We start from the raw sequence: 20,226 nt of genomic DNA on the forward strand, positions 1-20,226 counted from the left end.
CGCTACGATTCCAGCACTCTCCACACACTCGACCTCGGACGTTCACACACCTGCTTCCTGGCCACCCCAAAGCTCACCCAAGAACCATTCTCTTGCTGGAACTGCAGCTTCACCAGCATCCGCCCGCCAAACCACTGACCAGGAAAGAACCCAACTACCTCAGATGCATTCTCCTCAACACCCGCTCCGCCCGCAAACACTTTGGCGAACTCTAGGACCTTCTCGACTCCACCTCCCCAGATGTCGCCTTCCTGACGAAGACCTGGCTGAACCCCTCCTCGGGACCCGACATGCCATAGCCGTCCCGGAAGGCTACAAGATCACCCGCAGAGACTGCACCAATGGAGTAGGAGGAGGAATCGCCATCGTCCACGGGAACACTCTCAGAGTCTCGACCAACACCGACGACAGCCTGAGCACTGTCGAACATCTGCACTTGCAGATCCACACCGACCCCAACACCACCCTCAGAGGAACCCTCGTCTACAGACCCCCCGGACCCCGACCACAGTTCAGTGACTCCATCCCCGACTTCGTCCGCACACACGCTCTTGCCTCCACGGACTACATCCTCCTTGGGGACCTGAACTTCCACCTCGAGATTAACAATGACACCAACTCCACTACCCTGATCGACAACCTTGCCAACCTCGGACTCGGACAACTCGTCATAACACCCACCCACTCTGCCGGCCACACGCTTGACCCCAACTTCAGCGCAAGCCCCCATGTTTCCTACAACCACACCACCGAGCTCCACTGAACCGACCATCGCTGCATCCACTTCACTTTCGGGAAATCCACCACGCACCACCGCACCCAAAGATGCCTCGCCGCTGCTGAAGCAAAGTAATCGAGGACCTGTTAACCACAACCCTCGCACTGAGCCCACCCGCTGACCCCACCAACCCCGACATCGCCGCCCACAACCTTAGATAGTGGGTCGACGACTGCGCCAACACCCTCGCCCCGCTCAGGAAACCCTTCAACAGTCACACCAGCAAGGAAGCCAGCTGGTTCACCGGAGACCTCCAGGCCTCCAAGCAAGCCTACCGAAAACTGGAGAAGAACTGGCTCCATGAACGAACACTCACAGCAGCCCACAAGAACGCCACCTGTAGACACCACCACCTCATCAGATCCGCCAACAGGGCCTCCTTCAAAGACCGCCTAGACAACACACAACAGCAAAGAGCTCTTCAGCATCGTAAAGGAACTCTCCAACCCCAGCTCCAACACCAACGACATCCCACCTTCGCAAGACCTGTGCGACTCGCTGGCCACCTTCTTCCATCGCAAGATCGCAGACAGCTTCAACGCCACGACTGCCCCGACAACCACTGAGACCCCCGCCCCCAGGACCACCATCCGCACCACCCGTCTGCTTGCCTGGACCGACGACGACACCATCAAGATCATGAACACCATCCACTCCGGATCTCCATCAGTCCCATGCCCGCACCACATCTTCAACAAAGCCAGCACCGCCATCGCACCCCACCTCCGGAAAATCATGAACATCTCCTTCGAGACAGCAACCTTCCCGGAGAGCTGAAAGCACGCCAAGATTAACGCCTTACTCAAGAAACCCAAGGCGGACCCCAAGGACCTCAAGAACTTCCGGCCCATCTCCCTATTCCCGTTCCCGGCGGAGGTAATCGAGAAGACAACTGACCCGGTACCTCGAGGAGAACAGCATTCTGGACCCTTCCCAGTCCGGGTTTTGCAGCAACCACAGCACCGAAACTGCCCTCATCGCCGCCACCGATGACATCAGGACCCTGATAGACAACGGAGAAACCGCTGTCCTCATCCTCCTGGACCTGTCAGCCGCCTTCGACACGGTCTGCCACCGCACACTACGAACATGCCTCCTCGACGCCAGGATCCAAGAGAAGGCCCTGGACTGGACCACCTCCATCTTCTCCGGCAGAACACAGAGCGCCTGCCTTCCTCCCTTCCTCTCCAAAGCCACTGAGATCATCTAGGGCATACCCCAGGGCTCATCCCTCAGCCCGAAGCTGTTTAACATCTACGTGGCACCACTTGCCTAAGTCACCCGACTGCACGACCTCAACATCTCCTACGCCGATGACACCCAGCTGATCCTCTCCCTCACCAAGGACCCCCACACCGCCAAAACCAACCTCCACGAAGGAACGTAGGCCGTCCCCAAATGGATGAGGAACAGCAGACTAAAGCTGAACTCTGACAAGACGGAGGTTCTCATCCTCGGATCCACCAGTTCAGCCTGGGACGACTCCTGGTGGCCGACCGCACTGAGAACAGCTCCAACACCCACCGACTACACCTGCAACTTAGGGGTCATCCTAGACTCCACCCTCTCCATGACTTAGCCGTCTCCTCCTCCTGCTTCAACACCCTCCGCAGTCTCTGCAGGATCTACAAGTGGATCTCCACCGAAACAAGAACGGTCACCCAGGCCCTCGTCAGCAGCAGGTTGGACAACGGAAACACCCTCTATGCAGGAGCCTCGGCCAAACTCCTGAGACGGCTTCAACGCATCCAGAACGCCTCTGCACGTCTGATCCTTGACATCCCTCGCCGCAGCCACATCACATCCCACCGGAAAGCCCTACACTGGCTTCCCGTCAACAAGAGGTTAACCTTCAAGCTCCTCACCCACGCATACAAGGCACTCCACAACACCGGACCAGCATACCTCAACAGACGACTCCGCTTCTACAGCCCCACCCGCCAGCTCTGCTCCACTGACCTCATCCTCGCCACAGTCCCCCGCATCCAGAGAGCAACCTCTGGCAGCAGATCGTTCTCCCACCTCGCCGCCAAGACCTGGAACACCCTCCCCATCCACCTGCGGCATACTCAAGACATGCGGACCTTCAGACGACTCCTCAAGACCTGGCTTTTCGAGCAGTAGAAGCATGCCACATCCCCAGCGCGTTGAGACCCTCACGAGTAAGTAGTGTGCTTTACAAATGATATGATTGATTGATTGATTGAATCAGTCAATCATTTGTAGAGCGCAGTAATCACCCGTGAGGGTCTCAAGGCGCTGGGTGGGGGGGGGGGGGGGTTGCAGCTACTGCTTGAATAGCCAGGTCTTGAGGCATCTCCTGAAGGTCAGCAGGTCCCGGGTCGGTCGCAAGTGGGTGGGGGCGGGTGTTCTATGTCTTGACAGCGAGGTACGAGAACGATCTGCAGCCGCCGGTGGTCGTCTTGTGGATGCGTGGAACGGGGGAGAGGTCAGCTGAGCGAAGCTGGCTGTTCGGGGTGTAGAAGGTGAGTCGTTTGTTGAGGTATGCAGGTCCGGTGTAGTGGAGTGCTTTGTGAGCGTGGGTGAGGAGCTTGAAGGTAATCCTCTTGTTGACTGGGAGCCAGTGCAGGTCTCTCAAGTTGGCTGTGACGTGGGTGTGGCGAGGGATGCCGAGAATGAGGCACAAACCATTTTTAAGGTGTTCTGATGTTATTGTCACTTGTGTGCGCTAAGGAATAGTAGGCTTCCTCAGTCAGTGTTTGAGGAGCTAAGGTAGCACTGTCAGGAGTGTGCCGTGGATAGAAGGGCTGTACACTGTAAGCGGATTTGTGGCCTGTACTGTATGACACAAGCAGTGATAGTATTATTCTAGGTGCGCATCGGTTAAAAAGCCTGCACGTGTCATGTTTGAGGAGCGATTGCAGGTTTGCAACAGGTGCACTGGGGATGGGAGCCCTTCACGTGTCATGTTTGAGGAGCGATTGCAGGTTTGCCACAGGTGCACTGGGGACGGGAGCCCTTCACGTGTCATGTTTGAGGAGCGATTGCAGGTTTGCCACAGGTGCACTGGGGACGGGAGCCCTTCACGTGTCATGTTTGAGGAGCGATTGCAGGTTTGCCACAGGTGCACTGGGGACGGGAGGCCTTCACATGTCATGTTTGAGGAGCGATTGCAGATTTGCCACAGGTGCACTGGGGACGGGAGGCCTTCACGTGTCATGTTTGAGGAGCGATTGCAGGTTTGCCACAGGTGCACTGGGGACGGGAGGCCTTCACGTGTCATGTTTGAGGAACAATTGCAGGCTTGCCGCAGGTGCACTGGGGACGGAGGCCTTCACGTGCCATGTTTGAGGAGCAATTGCAGGCTTGCCACGGGTGCACCTGGCCGGGAGGCCTGCACGTGTCCTGTTTGAGAAGCGATTGCAGGCTTGCCACGGGTGCACCTGGCCGAGAGGCCTGCACGTGTCATGTTTGAGGAGCGATTGCAGTTTTGTTGCAGGTGCACCAGGGTGTGAGGCCTGCACATGTCATGTTTGAGAACCGATTGCAGTTCAGTCACAGGTGCACCGGGGACGGGAGGCCTGCCCATGCCATGTTTGAGGAACGATTGCAGTTCTGTCACAGGTGCACCGGGGACGGTAGTCCTGCACATGCCATGTTTGAGGAGCGATTGCAGTTCTGTCGCAGGTGCACTGGGAACGGTAGGCCTGCACGTGCCGTGTTTGAGGAGCGATTGCAGTTCTGTCACAGGTGCACCGGGAACGGTAGGCCTGCATGTGCCGTGTTTGAGGAGCGTTTGCAGTATTGCACAGGTGCACCAGGGACGTGAGGCCTGCACGTGCCTTGTTTGAGGAGTGATTGCAGTATTGCACTGGTGCATCAGGGACGTTAGGCCTGCACGTGCCGTGTTTGAGGAGCGATTGCAGTTTTGCACAGGTGCACCGGGGACGGGAGGCCTGCACGTGTCTTGTTTGAGGAGGGATTGCAGTATTGCACAGGTGCACCGGGGACGGGAGGCCTTCACGTGTCACGTTTGAGGAGCGATTGCAGGTTTGCCACAGGTGCACTAGGGACGGGAGGCCTTCACGTGTCATGTTTGAGGAGCGATTGCAGGCTTGTCGTAGGTGCACTGGGGACGGAGCCCTTCACGTGCCATGTTTGAGGAGCAATTGCAGGCTTGCCATGGGTGCACCTGGCCGGGAGGCCTGCACGTGCCTTGTTTGAGGAGGGATTGCAGTATTGCACAGGTGCACCGGGGACGGGAGGCCTGCACGTGCCTTGTTTGAGGAGGGATTTCAGTATTGCACAGGTGCACTGGGGATGGGAGGCCTGCACGTGTCATGTTTGAGGAGCGATTGCAGGTTTGCCACAGGTGCACTGGGGACGGGAGGCCTTCACCTGTCATGTTTGAGGAGCGATTGCAGGCTTGCCGCAGGTGCACTGGGGAGGGAGGTCTTCACGTGCCATGTTTGAGGAGCGATTGCCGGCTTGCTACGGGTGCACCTGGCCGGGAGGGCTGCACATGTCATGTTTGAGGAGCGATTGCAGGCTTGCCACGGGTGCACCTGGCCAGGAGGCCTGCACGTGTCATGTTTGAGGAGCGATTGCAGGCTTGCCACAGTTGCACCTGGGCGTGAGACCTTCACATGCCATGTTTGAGGAGCGATTGCAGTTTTGTTGCAGGTGCACCAGGGTGTGAGGCCTGCACGTGTCATGTTTGAGAAGCGATTGCAGTTCAGTCATAGGTGCACCGGGGACGGGAGGCCTGCACGTACCTTGTTTGAGGAGCGATTGCAGTTCTGTCACAGGTGCACCGAGGACGGTAGGCCAGCACATGCCATGTTTGAGGAGCGATTGCAGTTCTGTCACAGGTGCACCGGGGATGGGAGCCCTTCACGTGTCATGTTTGAGGAGCGATTGCAGGTTTGCCACAGGTGCACTGGGGACGGGAGCCCTTCACGTGTCATGTTTGAGGAGCAATTGCAGGCTTGCAATGGGTGCCCCTGGCCGGGAGGCCTGGACGTGCCTTGTTTGAGGAGGGATTGCAGTATTGCACAGGTGCACTGGGGATGGGAGGCCTGCACGTGTCATGTTTGAGGAGCGATTGCAGGTTTGCCACAGGTGCACTGGGGATGGGAGGCCTTCACGTGTCATGTTTGAGGAGCGATTGCAGGTTTGCCACAGGTGCACTGGGGACGGGAGGCCTTCACGCGTCATGTTTGAGGAGCGATTGCAGGTTTGCCACAGGTGCACTGGGGACGGGAGGCCTTCACGTGTCATGTTTGAGCAGCGATTGCAGGTTTGCCACAGGTGCACTGGGGACGGGAGCCCTTCACGTGTCATGTTTGAGGAGCGATTGCAGGTTTGCCACAGGTGCACTGGGGACGGGAGGCCTTCACGTGTCATGTTTGAGGAGCTATTGCAGGTTTGCCACAGGTGCACTGGGGACGGGAGGCCTTCACCTGTAATGTTTGAGGAGCGATTGCAGGCTTGCCGCAGGTGCACTGGGGACAGAGGTCTTCACGTGCCATGTTTGAGGAGCAATTGCAGGCTTGCCTCGGGTGCACCTGGTCGGGAGGCCTGCACGTGTCCTGTTTGAGGAGCGATTGCAGGCTTGCCACGGGTGCACCTGGCCGGGAGGCCTGCACATGTCATGTTTGAGGAGCGATTGCAGGCTTGCCACGGGTGCACCTGGCCGGGAGGCCTGCACGTGTCATGTTTGAGGAGCGATTGCAGGCTTGCAACAGTTGCACCTGGGCGTGAGACCTTCACATGCCATGTTTGAGGAGCGATTGCATTTTTGTTGCAGGTGCACCAGGGTGTGAGGCCTGCACGTGTCATGTTTGAGAAGCGATTACAGTTCTGTTCCAGGTGCACCGGGGACGGTAGTCCTGCACATGCCATGTCTGAGGAGCGATTGCAGTTCTGTCACAGGTGCACCGGGGACGGTAGTCCTGCACGTGCCGTGTTTGAGGAGCGATTGCAGTTCTGTCACAGGTGCACCGGGGACGGTAGTCCTGCACGTGCCGTGTTTGAGGAGCGATTGCAGTTCTGTCACAGGTGCACCGGGAACAGTAAGCCTGCATGTGCCGTGTTTGAGGAGCGATTGCAGTTTTGCACAGGTGCACCGGGGACGGGAGGCCTGCACGTGCCTTGTTTGAGGAGGGATTGCAGTTTTGCACAGGTGCACCGGGGACGGGAGGCCTGCACGTGCCGTGTTTGAGGAGGGATTGTGGTTCTGTCACAGGTGCACCAGGGACAGGAGGCCTGCACGTGCCTTGTTTGAGGAGCGATTGCAGGTTTGCCACAGGTGCACTAGGGATGGGAGGCCTTCACGTGTCATGTTTGAGGAGCGATTGCAGGCTTGCCATAGGTGCACTGGGGACGGAGCCCTTCACGTGCCATGTTTGAGGTGCAATTGCAGGCTTGCCATGGGTGCACCTGGCCGGGAGGCCTGCACGTGCCTTGTTTGAGGAGGGATTGCAGTATTGCACAGATGCACCGGGGACGGGAGGCCTGCACGTGCCTTGTTTGAGGAGGGATTGCAGTATTGCACAGGTGCACTGGGGATGGGAGGCCTGCACGTGTCATGTTTGAGGAGCGATTGCAGGTTTGCCACAGGTGCACTGGGGACGGGAGGCCTTCACGTTTCATGTTTGAGGAGCGATTGCAGGTTTGCCACAGGTGCACTGGGGACGGGAGGCCTTCACGTGTTATGTTTGAGGAGCGATTGCAGGTTTGCCACAGGTGCACTGGGGACGGGAGCCCTTCAAGTGTCATGTTTGAGGAGCGATTGCAGGTTTGCCATAGGTGCACTGGGGACGGGAGGCCTTCACGTGTCATGTTTGAGGAGCGATTGCAGGTTTGCCACAGGTGCACTGATGACGGGAGGCCTTCACCTGTCATGTTTGAGAAGCGATTGCAGGCTTGCCGCAGGTGCACTGGGGACGGAGGTCTTCACGTGCCATGTTTGAGGAGCAATTGCAGGCTTGCCATGGGTGCACCTGGCCGGGAGGCCTGCACGTGTCATGTTTGAGGAGCGATTGCAGGCTTGCCACGGGTGCACCTGGCCAGGAGGCCTGCACATGTCATGTTTGAGGAGCGATTGCAGGCTTGCCACAGTTGCACCTGGGCGTGAGACCTTCACATGCCATGTTTGAGGAGCGATTGCAGTTTTGTTGCAGGTGCACCAGGGTGTGAGGCCTGCACGTGTCATGTTTGAGGAGCGATTGCAGTTCTGTCACAGGTGCACCGAGGACGGTAGGCCTGCACATGCCATGTTTGAGGAGCGATTGCAGTTCTGTCATAGGTGCACCGGGGATGGGAGCCCTTCACGTGTCATGTTTGAGGAGCGATTGCAGGTTTGCCACAGGTGCACTGGGGACGGGAGCCCTTCACGTGTCATGTTTGAGAAGCAATTGCAGGCTTGCCATGGGTGCACCTGGCAGGGAGGCCTGGACGTGCCTTGTTTGAGGAGGGATTGCAGTATTGCACAGGTGCACCGGGGACGGGAGGCCTGCACGTGCCTTGTTTGAGGAGGGATTGCAGTATTGCACAGGTGCACTGGGGATGGGAGGCCTGCAAGTGTCATGTTTGAGGAGCGATTGCAGGTTTGCCACAGGTGCACTGGGGACGGGAGGCCTTCACGTGTCATGTTTGAGGAGCGATTGCAGGTTTACCACAGGTGCACTGGGGACGGGAGGCCTTCACGTGTCATGTTTGAGGAGCGATTGCAGGTTTACCACAGGTGCACTGGGGACGGGAGCCCTTCACGTGTCATGTTTGAGGAGCGATTGCAGGCTTGCCGCAGGTGCACTGGGGACGGAGGTCTTCACGTGCCATGTTTGAGGAGCAATTGCAGGCTTGCCACGGGTGCACCTGGCCGGGAGGCCTGCACGTGTCATTTTTGAGGAGCGATTGCAGGCTTGCCACGGGTGCACCTGGCCGGGAGGCCTGCACATGTCATGTTTGAGGAGCGATTGCAGGCTTGCCACGGGTGCACCTGGCCGGGAGGCCTGCACGTGTCATGTTTGAGGAGCGATTGCAGGCTTTCCACAGTTGCACCTGGGCGTGAGACCTTCACATGCCATGTTTGAGGAGCGATTGCAGTTTTGTTGCAGGTGCACCAGGGTGTGAGGCCTGCACGTGTCATGTTTGAGAAGCGATTGCAGTTCAGTCACAGGTGCACCGGGGACGGGAGGCCTGCACGTGCCGTGTTTGAGGAGCGATTGCAGTTCTGTCACAGGTGCACCAGGGACGGTAGTCCTGCACGTGCCGTGTTTGAGGAGCGATTGCAGTTCTGTCACAGGTGCACCGGGAACGGTAGGCCTGCATGTGCCGTGTTTGAGGAGCGATTGCAGTTTTGCACAGGTGCACCGGGGACGGGAGGCCTGCACGTGCCTTGTTTGAGGAGGGATTGCAGTATTGCACAGGTGCACCGGGGACGGGAGGCCTGCACGTGTCACGTTTTAGGAGCGATTGCAGGTTTGCCACAGGTGCACTGGGGACGGAGGTCTTCACGTGCCATGTTAGAGGAGCAATTGCAGGCTTGCCACGGGTGCACCTGGCCGGGAGGCCTGCACGTGTCATGTTTGAGGAGCGATTGCAGGCTTGCCACAGTTGCACATGGGCGTGAGACCTTCACATGCCATGTTTGAGGAGCGATTGCAGTTTTGTTGCAGGTGCACCAGGGTGTGAGGCCTGCACGTGTCATGTTTGAGAAGCGATTGCAGTTCAGTCACAGGTGCACCGGGGACGGGAGGCCTGCAAGTACCTTGTTTGAGGAGCGATTGCAGTTCTGTCACAGGTGCACCAGGGACGGTAGTCCTGCACGTGCCATGTTTGAGGAGCGATTGCAGTTCTGTCACAGGTGCACCGGGAACGGCAGGCCTGCATGTGCCGTGTTTGAGGAGCGATTGCAGTTTTGCACAGGTGCACCGGGGACGGGATGCCTGCATGTGCCGTGTTTGAGGAGGGATTGTGGTTCTGTCACAGGTGCACCAGGGACAGGAGGCCTGCACGTGCCTTGTTTGAGGAGTGATTGCAGTATTGCACAGGTGCACCAGGGACGTGAGGCCTGCATGTGCCGTGTTTGAGGAGCGTTTGCTGTATTGCACAGGTGCACTAGGGACGTGAGGCCTGCACGTGCCGTGTTTGAGGAGCGATTGCAGTTTTGCACAGGTGCACCGGGGACGGGAGGCCTGCACGTGCCGTGTTTGAGGAGGGATTGTGGTTCTGTCACAGGTGCACCAGGGACAGGAGGCCTGCACGTGCCTTGTTTGAGGAGTGATTGCAGTATTGCAAGGGTGCACCAGGGACGTGAGGCCTGCACGTCCTTTGTTTGAGGAGGTATTGCACTGGTGCACCGGGGACGGTAGGCCTGCACGTGCCGTGCTTGAGGAGCAATTGCAGTTTTGCACAGGTGCACCGCCAGGGACGTGAGGCCTGCACGTCCTTTGTTTGAGGAGTTATTGCACTGGTGCACCGGGGACGGTAGGCCTGCACGTGCCGTGCTTGAGGAGCAATTGCAGTTTTGCACAGGTGCACCGGGGACGGGAGGCCTGCACGTGCCGTGTTTGAGGAGGGATTGCAGTTCTGTCACAGGTGCACCAGGGACAGGAGGCCTGCACGTGCCTTGTTTGAGGAGGGATTTCAGTATTGCACTGATGCACCGGGGACGCCCGGACCCCTGCAGGGTGACACCCGGACCCTGCAGTGTGTGAGGTGTTCAGGACCAGCAGCGCCTTCCAAGAGTACTTCCGCCACAGCACGAGGCTGGCGAGCGAGGCCCTAAATATAGCTCGTTCCAGGGCGGACCCTGTTGAGACAAGTCCCAGGCAGAGGCCTTCCTGCGGCAGCCACGCCCAGCTCCACTCTGAGACAGTCAGTAACAAACACGGGGCAGGCCTCTCCTCACACTCACTGTAGTTCAAGAGAGGACATGCTCCTGTGTGAGGGGAATATTCTAACATTTGGCTCAACATTTGTGGAATTTTGTAGAGAGGTTTAGGCTCTCCAAAGCAATGCTTAAACTGAATGGAATATGGGAGAGGAGTTGGCATAACGGCTAGGGCGGCCGACCTCAAATCCGGGGAACCGAGTTGGAGTCCCGGCAAGGACGCTCAACATCCTGTGATTCTGGGCAAATCACTTAATCTCCCCGTGCCTAACAAAAATGAATGTGTCTTCATGTAACGCAACAGGTGCCATGTAAAGCAATTTAAAAAAAAAATGCAAATTAAAATCCACATTGCTTATGACCGTGCTGCACACAGGTAAATCTCAAAAGTGTTCCAAACTCCATTTTCATCTGCATTGGTCAAAATATCCATTCCCTGTAAGTGATATTTAGTAGGGGTGGGCGGAATTTGCGAAATTGACTTACGCAAACTATCGCAAAATTGCGCGAAATCTCCGCGAGCATGCGGAACTTTTGCGAAGATGCAGAGATTGCTTTTCCTGCCCGTTCGCGATGTGTTTTTGCGTGCTCGTGGTGTAATATACCTCTAACTTGCCCATGCGGTCGATAATGGGCGCGGCCATCTTGCTCGCAATGCTTATTTCCTCTTCTGGGTCGAATGACGTGTTTGCGATCGTAAACTCGCGCGGGGTAGCGCGACCGGCTACCAACAATCCAACATCTCATGGTGCACGCGAACGGATAGGAAAACTCGTCGGCAAACGCAGGGACCTGGTGAGTCGCTACAGCGCGCACAAGAACACATTTTTAAAGCACGAACAAGAAAAAACATCCATTTTGCGGCAGATTGCGAAAGTTTTTGCTTTTTCGCGCTCTCCGCGGAACGCAAAAATGTCAAAATATCGCAAATCCCGCAAGCGTAACGAAATTTATCGCCCAGGCCTAATATTTAGGTCACGCGCTGTCCCTGCTGTAGGGTGCCTCCTCTGTATAGCAGTTAGTAGTGGAGGGACCTCTGAGGGTGTGGCCACAGTCCAGCTTGGCCAGAGAAGGCTTCAATGCTCTGAGTGCCACATGGTGCAGAGGCGAATGCTCCCTTTAAGCCGTGGCTGCTATAATCATTCAAGTACATGTCATGGTCATTCGTTAGAAGGTTGGGCACCATGAATCCTGCCACCGGCTCCTCCGAAGGTCTGCTGTAGGACGGTTGCGGCTGGACTGGGTGAAAGGGTCCAGTCCATTCATGAAGGCTGGAGGACTTCATAGGAGGACTTCAGGGGAGGACTTCAGGGGAGGACTTCTGGAGGACTTCAGGGAAGGACTTCAGGGAAGGACTTCAGGGGAGGACTTCAGGGGAGGACTTCATGGTAGGACTTCATGGTAGGACTTCATGGGAGGACTTCATGGGAGGACTTCTGGAGGACTTCTGTCGTGTCCGGTTACAAGGCTGATGGCAGCTGAAGAATGTGTTGTTTTTTAAATCTTCTTTTTTGTGTCACTGATGCTCTGTTCAGTCTTCAAGGTTTGGTCCAAGTTGTCCGTCAGGAGTTGAGTATCAGGAGTACTTCCCATACAGTGTCTAGTTGTTGCTTGACCTCTACGTTGACTTTGGGAGTAAAGAGACTTTTCTGGGTCTACAGTGCTGTCCTAACTCTGGCCTTGGCCACTGGTGAGGGAGCTAGCCCAGCTCTTTGGCCGGTAAAGGCGTTATTGCACCCGGTGCCCATCCAAACACTTCTGTGTCATCCCCACTGAGACATGTAGACCATCCGGATTGAGTAGTGGTTGTTTTCATTCAGACCTCATTGTCTGACCCCTCCTCCCTGGATCTACCCACATTCCTGTGCTACAGAAACTTTTAAGCGGTGCAGTGTACCATTATTTATTTCATGCTTGTTCTGTAAAGCCCTATTCTGCTGCTTCAAAGCACTACAGAAATACATACATGACTGCGCACTGCCTTTGGCTGTTGGTCCTGGCCTTCGGTGGCATTGCAGGTGCTATGATTTAATACGCACAAGTTCTTTTATTAATTTGTATCGGTGGTTCTCTAATGCAAAGTTTTTTTTTAGTTTTTGTGGTAGTGTGTCTTTAATGGCAAATGGTCCCCATCCCCCTCTTCTTTCATGCTGTCTCACCCTCCCGCTCCTCTTTCCCTCCTTCATTCGCTGTCTACTTCCCCTGCTCCTACCCCCTCTCCCCTGAATCTCTCCCCTTGCCTGCTTTTCCCCTTACGTATTTGTGCTTAATGTTTGTCTCGACCTAGCATGTAACTATGTAGCTATGCTCTAATAACTGTGTAACCTTTGTAACGATGTAACCTGCTACTATGGTCTGATACTCATGTAAAGCGCTCTGATACCTCCGGGTCTAGCCAGCGCTATATAAAACCTTTCAAATAAATAAATGACTGAATGGAAAGGAGAGGCTCGTGCTCCGAGGCCTGCCCTGGCATTAGGTACGGCTCGTGAATTCAGCGGTTTGGCTACCTGATACTGTAAAAGGATTTTTTTTGTCCAGAGAGTGTAATGACAAAGCCTTTAGAAGCAGCCACAAACAGCTGGTGAAAGAGATGGTTTTAAGATTTTGAAAAAGCTAATTTTTTGCAAAGAAGGTTCGTAGAAGCCCATTGGTAATGTGTTGAACATCTTGACAGATGCTGGAATTTGTTGTCCCTTATCAGTCAGGATTCACTATTCGTTGACTATGGAGATGCTAAAAATGTGAAGGCACGCCCTTTTTGTAAAACTAAAAATGAGGACCCCTATCAGAAAAGGAAAAAAACATATAAACTTGATTATACCTCGCCAAGGTCTGCACAGTCTAGAAGTGCAGTAGTAATGGGCATGCTTTTGTGTCAGGTCAGTTTAGTTTTCAGAACCCTTTTGTGTCTTGCAAATACATTTAATTTTTGTGTTTAGGTTTTAATCATCCCCATATTGTTGCAGATGTCTACCCCGAAACCCTCATGTCCCCTGAAGAACTGGCCAAACCTCTCTCATCTTCAACAGTTTTGCTTGCTTATAGCAGGTTGGGATCTTGGTTCGTTTTTTGGTTGGTTGTTTACTCCATTTATGTTTCAAAAAAGTTTTTAATCCGTTCGATGTGTCAGATGACCCCCGGCCGTCCGACGGCACAGTGGGCATGTGCGAAGGACAGTCAGGGGCCGTCCGAACCACGCCTACTCTCTATTTCACCCGCACAGTGGTGGAATTCATGCCAAGGTCAACGGGTTAATGTTGGTTTCTCACTGGATCAGGCTTCATGTCCATGGTTTAGTGGTGCTCTTGGGGGCAACTAGTTTTTAACAACATCTACAGTTTGTCATTGTGGTGTGTGTGTGTGTGGTATTAGCTTTTCAGTTTGTCTTCTGTGTTTGAGGGTTTGAATACTAACTAGATGCAATGGGTACAATTTTCCACGACCTGATTTTATCTCTTATGAATGCCATTTCTCCTCCCTGTCAGTTTTCCTGGGTCTACGGTTATAGTTGTTCGCCTGCTTCACATTATTCTGTTGAGCGATAATGCCGATGTCTTCTTTGGTTAGGATATTTGTGATTCGTCAAATGAGAACTGCTTCATTGTTATCAGTTCTTGATTAAGTCGATTGAACTTCTTGGTGATTAAGCTTTGTTATTGTTAGTTTTGCATTTGAAACTATTGGAAACCAGAGCATATCCCAGGAGTCTCCGTTCTGGTGTTCCTTTTACTTTCTCATGCGGCCACTTCTCCAGGAAGCCTAGAGCTAGGTGGCGATAAACCCAAATTTAGTTTCCCGCTGAGGTGCCCCAATATTGATGGAGCCTGTCAATGCCCTTTCTCTCTGCAGTCTCTGGCTTCCAGCAGTAGTGACTGTGATCAGTGATTGCTTCACATTTGATCTTCGTTGGTTCAGGTGCTTTCTCCGTTTTGACGTGCTTTGCCAAGGATTTGTCTTCTGGTTGCAGAATCCTATTCTCTGGCGCTTCAGCCTTTGGTTGATCAACCTCTGGTATACATTTGCTTATGATCTGTTGTTATGAATATTAATTCTGATGACTTCCTTTGTATGAGGGCGGATTTTTTTTGTAGGGGGCAGATGTCTGTCGTCTTGGGTTATGTCCCCCACTTCACTTGCTCTGATACCTTGCTGCTGGATTTTTGTTCCCAGTTTCTCCTTTTCAGTTGCTGCTTATGTTTCTTTCGAGGAAATATCGCCACTGTGCTTAGGCTTCCATTTGGTTAATTGACTTTATTGGAAGCCAGCTGAAATGAAAGGTTCTTGCAGAATTAATAATAATAAAATAATAAATCCACATTTGTAAAGCGCACAATCACCCGTAAGGGTCTCTAGGCGCTGGGGGCCGTCGGGAAGATTAAGCGAGCTATTGCCCAGAGTCACATGATGCTGGGCTAATCTGCTGACGGCGCCGGGGATCGAACCGTGGTCCCCAGATTCCGGAGTCAGTCGCCCTGGCGCCACACCTCTTCCGCCCCTCTTTCCAGCTCCTATGGAATAACATATTGTCCCAAGTTGTCATCTGCCAGCGCATGCCATCTTTGCAGCGCTAGAGTTTACTGAGCTGAAGTGCTGTAACGATTAATATTAGAGGGACATTAAGATTATGGCATCTGCATTTTATTGTCTTGTTAGAAGTGCTCCTAGGTATAGCTGCAGTAGTTTCATGTGTTAAAGCATCCCACCCTCTGGTGGTCCTAGTCTGTTGGCATCACTGATGATGCTACCCTGTGGGTCTGGATGTTAAAGGGAAGTTTTTTTTATAGCCCCTCATTTTGCATAGTGTGCATATTCTTTCCCTCTTGATCTGTCACTAGAATTTGTTGGTAATGCCCGCAAAGAATGTGTGTGATTTCTTTTCCTTTCTTTTTGTTCATCAACCCTCCTCATGTGTTGAGTGCTTCTGTTACGGTAGCAGGTATGGAGCAGGCGCTGTTATAGGGAATGTGTTGCACACTCACAGACAGCCTGGACACCAAAGCAGTATCATCCACTGACAAGGTGTAACACAGGAGGGAGCCCCTTGTAGGCAGTTGATGTTTCAGGGGAATGCCTAGGCATATGTTGGCACTCTCAACTTTCTCTTGCAAGCAGGCATCCCATGTTCTGTATGACAAAATAAAAATCAGGTTATCTACCATTCTAATATAGACACTATTTGTGTTCAGTAGGTGATGTGTTTGTACACTGCAGGCGTAGTCTTTCCTCTCTTTTTACTGCAGTTAAGATTGCATTTAAAAATAACACATCTTCAGTGTCCAAGAGTTTGGATAATGCTGTGGGTAAACACATTGATGTTTGTATTGGGAGCATGCCCAACTTTGACTCGACCGTAGTACTCTCACCAGTAGAGAAAACATAATTGTGAGATGATTCAAAATAACATGCTCTAGCCAAAATTGAAAAAAATAATTCATGAGGAATTGCAATGCAAGTTTGGATAAAATCAATTGACAACATCTTTTCGGGCATTTAGGCAAGAGTATGATTGACAAATTAATGGTGAGATCTGAAATGATGACATATATATTTAGAAGAACTAAGCAGAATTTGCAGAAACCACAGTTCACAAGAAAACCCTTTTAAGACCGACCTAAAGGGGCCGTATAGAGGTGAAATAAAAAATGCTGCAATTTATTAATTTTTAAGAAGGGAAATACCTTCTAAAATAATAATGAAGTACACAAAATGAAGTAATACTAAGTACATACATCTTGATTCTAAGATGGAAAGTGAAGTTAGTGAAAGAAAGAGAAGGCAAGGGTTTCAGTGCTTAAAACAATCAAATGAGAGCTCTGGTGTGAAGGAAATATTCAGCACAGAAGAAAAAAATGAACTGCAACAGAAGCCAGAGATTCGATTTATGAGTGATAACATGATGGTGTATTAGTAAATGATGTTAAAAATACAACAGTGATAATATGGAAGATTACCTATTAACAGTACAGAAAACTATGCAAATGAAGTGCTAACTAGTGACACTTATGGAAAGTCATAAAAGAACATGAGAGGGCAACATAGAATGAATTCAAAGAATAAATGCATCATTCACCTTGGAAGGATTTCAAGAAAGTACTACACACATTCAGCACACAATATTCAAGATGTTATTGACAAAGACAAATATTGATGTCTTGTATGGAAGGACACGGATTTCATTTTATTTATGTTTCTCTTTTTACTTCCCAAATTAAATAGTTTGTGGAAAACATGTATAGTGCTGCATTCATCGAGAGGAGCTATAGATGTGCATAGTTGTAATGAGAGGTGACTTTAATTCTGCGGATGCCAGCTGCGTTGTATTCCTTCTGCCTCCCGCTTAGGGGTCTAGTATATTGTATGTTCACAGTGTGGGCCTCCTAGAAGAGAGCCTTTTGAGCAAGACACATCCCTGCAGAAAGTGTGCTTGTGTGTCTTACTAACATTCAATTTAAAATGTGATGCATAATATTTGCCTCTTTCAAATTCAAAGTATTATATTGTAATAGCTGCTGATCTGAGAACATTTTAAAGTTAGCTTGGATTGGTATCAAATGTGAAATCCTGTCAAGGAATTGATGAGTAGTTTCTTCTGTTTTTCATATGATTAAATATGCATGGTTGTTTTTTTTTTTGCATGGAAAACACTTTGGGCCTAAATACGGTGGTTGGACGAGCGTCCGACCGCCATCATTTCGTGCTAGGGACAGTTCGACAAGGAGTTGGCGGTCTTGACAGCCCTGTGCAGGTGGTTGTAAACACCCCTTTTTCTATTGCTGCTTCTGCTGCGGCCCGGAAAAGGGCTGCAGCACAAGCTGCAATTGAAAAAGGGATGTTTTTGAAATTCTATGCACCGTGTGGCAGGCACCATGTCATGCCTGGCACATGGTGCATGGATGTTTGGGCGGGCACCACATGTGCCCTCCAGGCCACATAGTGGAGGCCAAGGAGCGACAGGGATCCTACTAGGGGCCCCCAAAGTCCGATTCTGTCGGTACGCATTGAAAAGGCTGTTGGAAAGGAACACCATAATCCCTATGGCGGTGCCTGCCTCGGCACCACCCCCTTTGCAGGGATAACGGTCCGACTGATGCCCCAATGGGGTCCTTGAGCCTGTGGGAGGCTTTGCACTGTCCCTCCGACCGATGCGCTCCGACCGCCGGGATCCTAATCCGGCGGTCGGACCGCAGCCTCAGATGTCAGACAGCGTTGGTGGTGATCCGCCCGACATCATAATGAGGCCCTTTGCCTTTCCCATTCAGTCGGGATGGTAACACGATGCAGGCAACACTCTCGCCTCTCGGGTGCCTGAAGACAGCGATAAAAAAGTGTACGGTGGCTAGTAAACTTTATCAAAGTGTCAGAAACCGTATTTCATTCATAGTCAGTGTTCTGAATAACATTTGATTCATTTGATCAACAAACGTTTTTATCAATAAACCATTCATGAAAAACAATCCAATACATTTAGTGGCACTAGCCAGCCAGAGTTTATTTCTTGAAACAACCAGGTCTGTTAAACTTGCATGGTTTGCTATCAGTGCATTCCCGAAGGAAGTGTGTTTCTTAGAGTGGGGGCTTCAAGTGAAAAGATTCAGCTGCTGCAACAAATCAAATTGAAAAGTGGTTTGGCTCGGGGACCAAATGAAAGTGAGCACAGATGGTGGAAGGGAACATATGTCCTCAGCTTATCTTTCAGAAGCTTCACTCTGTGCCATAAGGAGAGTTCTGGTACTGGGAGCCTGACTTGGCAAGGATCACATACTGACTAGATGAGCTTTTTAGCGAAACACCAGTGTTTATGAATTCTGTTGGTATTTATTTAGAGCAAACCTACATTGGGAGCCCTGGATTTTAGTACATTATTACAGCTTTTGAATTACACAATTACATTGCATATTTGCATTTCGCAGGTTTACATTTTAGGCACTGGGGGCAGTAACTTGCCTAAACTCAGACTACTTTCAATCAAGATCCAAGCACGGGATTCAAACCCAGGCTTCGCGGGTTCAAAGGGTTTCACAAACACAGCCCAGCCACTGTACCCCAGTTTCGCAGAAAGTCGCTTTTACGTAAAAGGAGGAACGCTGGGTGCTATGCGGTCCCACTGATGGAACCACGTGCCCCTAGCTTCTTATTTGAGGATGCCACGCAAAATTCAGGAGGGTGCGTTACAGGTGCCTTTTCTGCCAGGCTTTTGATTGAAGGCCTAAGAGTAGTAGCAGAACTCTTCTGTTGGTAAGTCAAACAGTCCACCGGGGGTCGATACATAGTCTTATGAAATTTCCCTATACGATGAACTTGTCTGCGGTATACCTCGCTGCGCAGCCTCCAGGCAAGTGAGATGTTTGGTCCTCATTTGAGAACTACCAGTGCCGCTTGGTTCCTAGTCATAAGTCTGTACATCCCAGAGCAGCCACACTCAAGACAATGTCTGACTTAGAGGTAGGGAGAAGAGGTGCAGTCCTGTTTCTATGTTTATATTTCGTTGCATTGGGGATTGGCTCTAAAGAGGCAATGGGATCTAGTGATTGTGGTGTTTTCTGCCTCTTTTCGCCTCATGTAAACAAATTCCTTAGAACCCAGGTAGTCACATGTTCTAATTCTATGTTTTCTTCTTTAGGAACTGTAGCTGAGACCACTGGCGAGGGAAGCCTCGGTGCATCAAGCCACACCTGGGCATCTTCCATAGGACCTACAGCTGGCATTCCTCTGCATTTCACTTCTCCTCCCTTTCCTGGTACCCCTACTGATGCTGGACCCCCACAGCTGACTACCGGCAGACCTGCAGCGGAGGGGCCAGAAGAGGCCGTACTGGGAACTCAAGAGCCTGTATCACAAGCAGAGAGTGGCAGCACCACTGTTAATGTCACCCATGAAGACACCGCTGCTGAGGGACAACCGAACATTACGGTTGTCTCCAACCTTACGCCAGCCCCCGAAGAGGTCTCTCCAGATCTGAATATCACGGTGGAAGAGGTGCGGCCTACCCAGAGCCACTCACCCGCCACTCCAGGGAAGGAAACAGGTGAGCCGCTAGCTGCCTTATGGAGGTACAGTGACCACAATTTGGACCTACCAGGTTCCAAGAGTCCACCATATCCCCTGTCCGTGGTATTTGGCTTGGGGCTATGTCGTCAACAGGTAGTCGCCACCCAGCCTAGCAGCACCACAGGTTGTGAGAATGGAGTTGTGGGTTGAATGGCCTGCTAGAGCTGTTTCCAGTACTTACCCAAATGTGCTCTTCAGCTGCGCCGCTTTCTTGATTTTACTCTTGCCCAAAAATATAGCTCATTTTATCCCAATGCTGCATTTTGTTTAGTCTTCAGGCTGCTAGTTCTCTGCTTGGACAGCTCGTCCACCAGGACCATGCAAGAGCATGTGATCCCCAGACATGCATGCAAACATTCTCTTCAGGTCATTGTAATTCTCTTGTTTTCTCCTCCAATATGTTCTCTCTCTCTCTCTCTTTTTTTTTTTTTGCATCTGTTATATTAAACACAATTCCCTCCTCTTTTATAGAGGCAGGAAGATTTTACATATGACTGTGTCCTGGATGGCAACCTTCCATTGAGATCTTTACTGAGCC

At 52.0% G+C, this 20,226-nt stretch overlaps 1 protein-coding gene across 1 annotated transcript in view; it reads left to right on the plus strand.

The window, feature by feature from the left end:
- LOC144802263 (uncharacterized) overlaps positions 1 to 20,226 on the plus strand; it is a 252,421-nt gene that overhangs the window by 141,238 nt on the left and 90,957 nt on the right. The window contains exon 2 of the mRNA XM_078671800.1: positions 19,261 to 19,665. Within this exon, the coding sequence (XP_078527926.1) occupies positions 19,261 to 19,665 (405 nt within the window). The remainder of the gene's footprint in view (positions 1 to 19,260; positions 19,666 to 20,226) is intronic.

Source organism: Lissotriton helveticus, chromosome 1_2, assembly GCF_964261635.1.
Source record: "Lissotriton helveticus chromosome 1_2, aLisHel1.1, whole genome shotgun sequence".
Lineage (NCBI taxonomy): Eukaryota > Metazoa > Chordata > Amphibia > Caudata > Salamandridae > Lissotriton > Lissotriton helveticus.